General features: G+C 49.1%; 1 protein-coding gene across 2 annotated transcripts in view; it reads right to left on the bottom strand.

Moving 5' to 3' along the window:
• Lysmd2 (LysM domain containing 2) overlaps positions 1 to 5,429 on the bottom strand; it is a 15,704-nt gene extending 10,275 nt beyond the window's left edge. The window contains exon 1 of one of the 2 annotated variants that reach the window (XM_050127445.1): positions 5,111 to 5,429. In XM_050127445.1, coding sequence (XP_049983402.1) covers positions 5,111 to 5,383 — 273 coding nt within the window. In that variant the 5' untranslated portion in view covers positions 5,384 to 5,429. Of the gene's footprint in view, positions 1 to 4,566; positions 4,686 to 5,110 lie in introns of those variants that run through there. The other variant, XM_050127454.1, reaches the window with a different exon arrangement.
• Positions 5,430 to 5,735: the final 306 nt, after the last annotated feature.

Below are 5,735 nucleotides of genomic sequence, written 5' to 3'. Positions count from 1 at the left end.
CAGGCGCGTGGTAACATCACAGTCAGTTTATGTGGTCCTGGGGATTGAATCCAGGGCTTCATGCACAATAGGCAGGTTTGCTACCAACAAAGCCGTGTCCCTAGCCTGGCCCTGCCTTCTTGCTTTTTTTGTTTTTCTTTTTAATTTATTTATTTATTTATTAAAGATTTCCGTCTCTTCCCCGCCACTGCCTCCCATTTCCCTCCCCCTCCCCCAATCAAGTCCCCCTCCCTCGTCAGCCCAAAGAGCGATCAAGGTTCCCTGACCTGTGGGAAGTCCAAGGACCACCCACCTCCATCCAGGTCTAAGTGGTAACTTAGAGCTCTGAGCAATTTCCCCCAGAGGCTTAGCTACAACAGGGAGGAGCCAGGATGCTGGCAGGAAAAAAAAAAAAAAAAAAAAAAACAATAGCTCAATCAAGAACCAGAGCGAAGGAAAGGGCCTGAATGTCTAAATATACAAACATAGCCAGGGACATTCCAGCACAAGCAAGTTTACTCTGAGGTTTGAACAGCAGCTAATGGTTTTCTCAACCAGACCCAAATGGTTTCAGTTTCCCATAACGACTTCCTCAAACTCTAGTAGAGATGCCCAACTTGTGTGTAACTGAGTGTTGAACTCACTACTGGAGGAGGCGAGAGCACACACCAGCAACTACAGCCTGGAGACAGAACAGCTCCTTCTTGTGGGATGGAGGCAGGGGGATCAGGAGTTCAAGGTCAGTGTGGGCTATAGAGTGATTTCTTTCAAGGATAGCTTAGGCTACCTGAAATCCTGTCTCAAAAGAAGCAATAAAGGAGGGCCTACAAGATGGCTCAGTCGTTAAAGGCACTTGCCACAAATTAAGACGACCTGAAATGGATCTCTGGGACCCACATGATGGAAAGAGAGAACTGAGTCCTGTAAATTGAACTCTGACCGCCTCTTTCACACCAAGGTGCATATCATACCTCTCCCCCACCCAAAGGAGTAAATGTCATTTTAAAATGTTTTTATACTTATTTATTTTATGTGCATTGCCTGCGTGTGTGTGTGTGTGTGTGTGTGTGTGTGTGTGTGTGTATACCATGTACATGCTGGGTGCCCAAGGAGGTCAGAAGAGGTACCAGATCCCCTAGAACTAGATAGAGATGGTTGTGAATCATCATCTGGGCGCTGAGAACCAAGCACAAGTCCTCTGCATGAACAAGAGTTCTCAAGCACCGGGCCATCTGTCCAGCCCCACTTTAATCCATTCTTGCAGTTCACATCTTCAGCAGGCTGTTGTCCTCACTTAGTCCCACCCCAGGACCCTCCGGAGCCTGCTTAGCTCCTGGGGCTACCATCTCATCCCAGTCCGACTTTCTGAGGATTGGGTGCCTGCATGTGGAGACCCATCAGGTGCCAGAAAGAGAGACCAATTGATCGTGCAGCCCTGTGTCTAACACGGGCCTCAAATAACCCAGGCTCAATACAAGTAAAGGAAGAAATAACGAGTATGAGTTATTAGTGACTCCATGAAGAAACGTCGTATTTTCTAACTCACTGGAGGAAGAACTGAGCCTAATTCACCTGGATCAAATCTTGAACCGAATTCTTCTTTCTTATATAGAGGCCTCCTGGGTCTCCAGGCAAATGTCTAGGTCAGGTATACTCAAGAGAAACAGTAAAAAAATAAGAAGATCATGCACACAGGTCCATCTCTTTGACATTATGACTGATGCTGCATCAATAGAAGTTCATACTCAAGAATCATGCAATCAAAACAAATCCATAATGTGTTAAACAAGCTAATAATTTTACATTAAGTGGCATTCATAGCTGGCTTGCGTGTGGCCCTGCGCTACAGTTTAGACACACTTGACACTCTATCAACAGATCACCCAGAACCTAGCCACTCACCACATCCTCCTGTCTTCACTGCTTTGCTCCAAATTACTGTTCTAGTTCATCTGCATCACTACAAAAGCCTTCGTCCTATCTGGTCTCTCCTTGATCCTGGTCCAGACAGTCTAATATCCTATACAGTCAGGCCTGGTGAACATACCAGTGCTCCAGAGGCTGAGGCAGAATTACAAATGTAAAGTCAGACTGGGATTATACAGGGAAACCTTGTCTCAAAACAAAACCTACCTGTGTTGCTTAGTTGTGTGTCAGCTTGACACAAGCTAGAGTCATTGAAAAAAGGGACTTTCAACTGAGAAAATGTCTCATATAAAGTTGACCTATAGGAGCTTGGCAGTGATGGCATATGCCTTTAATGCCAGCACTCAGGAGGCAGAGGCAGGGGGATCTCTGAGTTCAAGACCAGCCTGGTCTAGAGAGTGAGTTCCAGGACAGCAAGTGCTACACAGAGAAGCCTTGTCTCAGAAAACCAAAATTAAATAAATTAAATAAGAATAACACTTGGGGCCTGGAGAGATGGCTCAGAGTTTAAGAGTACTGGTTGCTCATCCATAGGTCCTGAGTTCAAATCCCAGCAACCACATGGTGACTCACAACCATCTGTAATGAGATCCGGTGCCATCTTCTGGCCTTCAGGCATACATGCAGACAGAACACTGTATACATAATAAATAAATAAATAAATAAATAAATAAATAAATAAATCTTTAAAAAAAATCACTTGGCCATTATGGAAAGGGTTCTGTTGTTTGTTTGGCTAATGGTTTTATTGTTCATGTAGTATTATTATGCAGTGCTTGGTACTCCATGTGTAGCCCAGGCTGACCTGGAACCCCTGCAACCTTCTGGCCTCAGCCTCCCCATGAGCTACTAGTCTTGTGGGTGTGTACCAATATACCCAGCTTAAGATAAATACAATCACTTTCCCTGGTTCTATGTAACCAGTAGAAGAATCTCCAAAACAGTTCCATCAGCTCGAATTCAGGGTTCAAAGTTAGGAGAGACTAAAAAAAGCCAGGCGGGTGATGGCGCACGCATGCCTTTAATCCCAGTACTCTGGAGGCAGAAGCAGGGGGATCTCTGTGAGTTTGAGGCCAGCCTGGTCTACAAGAGTTAGTTCCAGAAAAGTCAGGACTACACAGAGAAACCCTCTCTCAGGAAGAAAAAAAAAATTAAAAAAAAAAAACAGGTGAGTTTTCTTCAAGAGAGCACCTAGCAATGTATAGACGACAGTAGGAGGGTCAGTGTCTGGTGGGTAAAGCACAGAGGTGCTGCTAACTAACCTGCAATGCACAGCACAGCCTCCTGAACCGCTTATCTTCCCAACCGCGTCAACAGAGCTACACCCGTACTCTAGCAGGAAGACTCTGAGTTCAAGGTCATCCTTACCTACTTAAGGAGTTAGAGGCTGACCTGGGCTACGTGAGACCCTGACTTGAAAATTAACTAGTTAACTAATTAATTAATATAAGAAACATATTAACAATAGTGCTGAGCTTGAGAGATCATGTTATAGACTTCTTGTAACCATAGGTGGAGTACCTAATTCATTATACCTGACCCTAATACATTAGAATCGGAAGTTGGGGGTGGAGAGACACCAGCAGTCAGGAACACTGGCTGCTCCACCCTGGACCAGGCTTGTGTTCCCTGCACCCACGAGGTGACAACAAGTTGTAACTCCAGTGCCAGATGGATCCAAGGCCCTCTTCTGGCCTCCACAGGCACCAGGAAGCATGTGGTACACAGACAAAACACCACTGCACATAAAATAAATAACATTTTAAAGAATAGAAAATCAGAAGCCTTTATAAAAGTCATGAAAATCTGCTTTATACTTTAATGAAAAAGGGTGATAAGGCTAAAAGTAACAGGACGTACATTAGACAAACCACAGGATAGAAGGCATTCGAACTAAGCAGGTGTTGAGCAGATGCAAGCAATTCAAGAAGACCATAGGTCACAGAAAAATTGTCATGGCAGCGACTGCTCTTTCAGAGAACCAGGGTTCAGTTCCCAGTGCACACACATGATGCTTACAAGGCTCTGTAACTCCATTTCCAGAGTATCTGACACCCTCTTCTGGCCTCCGTGGGCACCAGGCACACAGGTGTTGCACATGCATACTTGCAGGCAAAACATTCACACACATAAAAATCAAAAGTCATTTTCCTAAAAATGAAAACAGGCAAATGTGGTGCCTGGCACACAGCGGGTACCCAGCAAAGATCAGCCACTGAGATTTCTCAGTTCTGCTTTTCGTTGGCTCTGACCCTAACCAGACCCCGAGGATGTGCATGAAGGCAGCTGGTCATGTTTATTCACGTTAGAACTACCGAGAAGGGTCTCGAAAAGGGGTGACCATGCTCTCAGAGCGCTTAAATAACAGAAAAACTTTCTGGTAAACAAACACCTGGTTCAATATGCAAAATAGGTTACGCTGAAGATGCAGATAAGATCATCTTTCTTCCAATTGCTGCCCACGAAGCTTCAGGGACGAGCACTGAAAACGGATACTGGGCTCCAATGTAAAAAGGCTATCACACAGCTCACAGTTAATTATAAGTAATTTTAATGAAACAATTTGTTCCCTCAGGTTTCCATGATCTTCCCTGAGGTGTAATGCAATATACCCAAGACGCAAACCCTTATAAATTTGTAAAACACAGCTCTCTAGCTCACCTAGACCTCAGTTCCTGGCTGTTGTTTAGCGACAGGTGTCACGTTCAGTGTTGCCAGTGAGCCCAGGGGCTGTAATTTCACTTCTAAATAAAGCAGCAGAATCGATAGAACCAGAACCATCCCTGGGAAGAACTGTACATCCTGACTCATCACAGCCTGTTTACATAGCGCAGAATTCGAATTGGTCTGGCTTTGAGTAAATAGGTAGCGAGTTCCGGGTAGCAAAACGGGTAAAGGTGGCTGTGGGTGATGACAAAAACACGGGCCTCCTTAGCGTTTCTCACACGCTAGACACGATCTGAGACTAGCAAAGCACGGGGAACGCCGTGCACTAGCTGGTCGGGAAGCCCTGGCGGCCGCCCCTATTAGCAGCAGCAGCAGCAGCAGCAGAGGCAGCAGCTTAGACTCCCATTGCAGTTGCAGCAGCGCGCGCCGGGATGCAGCGCGGAGACGCACGGCCTGCACCCCACCCTCCGTTCCTGTCCCCGTCCCCGACCCCGCCTGGAGGCCGCAGGCCCGGGCCGCGGAGGCGCGCTCTGCTCACCGTGACTCCGTACTTGAGCGCGATGCCCTGCAGCGTGTCTCCCGCTCGGACCCGGTGCTCCACATGGCGCTCGATGATGCCGGCGCCCAGCGGCGCCCGCACGCTGGCCGTGCTGCCGTACGAGCGGGTCTTTGTGCGGGCCAGGCTCAGCGACAGCTCGGCCTCGTCGGGCTCGGAGCCGGAGAGAGAGCGCGGCGGCGGGGAGGGTGCCGAGGGCCGGTGCGCACGGGGGCCGCCTTCCCGCGGGGCCGGCGCAGGCGAGAGATCCGCCATGGGTCCTGCCAAGGCCGCCGGGGCGCCGAGCTCGCCAAGGGGGCGGCGCCTCCTCCTCCGCCTCTTCCTCCTCGCTGGGGCTGCTGCTGGCCGTGCCGCGGGGGCGGCAGGCGCGAGGCCGAGCTGGGAGCTGCGGGACCCGCATGGCGTGCTTCGCTTTCTGAGGCCGTGCGCCGGGGAGGGGAAGAGGAACCGAGGTCCCGCCGCAGTGTGCGGGTCCTGCGGGACAAGGCCCTGCGGAAGCGGGGGTGCTCTGAGGCTTGTGGGCCGAGGGAGGCCCATGGAGGTGTCCTAGAACTCAGGTGGACCCCAGAACCGTGCAGACTAGAAAGAACCTGACTGCAGCTTTTGC

Source organism: Alexandromys fortis, unplaced genomic scaffold (assembly GCF_014885135.2).
Source record: "Alexandromys fortis isolate MF-2015 unplaced genomic scaffold, M_Fortis_MF-2015_v1.1 scaffold_22, whole genome shotgun sequence".
Classification (NCBI taxonomy): domain Eukaryota; kingdom Metazoa; phylum Chordata; class Mammalia; order Rodentia; family Cricetidae; genus Alexandromys; species Alexandromys fortis.
This window is presented reverse-complemented; position numbering and strand designations above follow the sequence as displayed.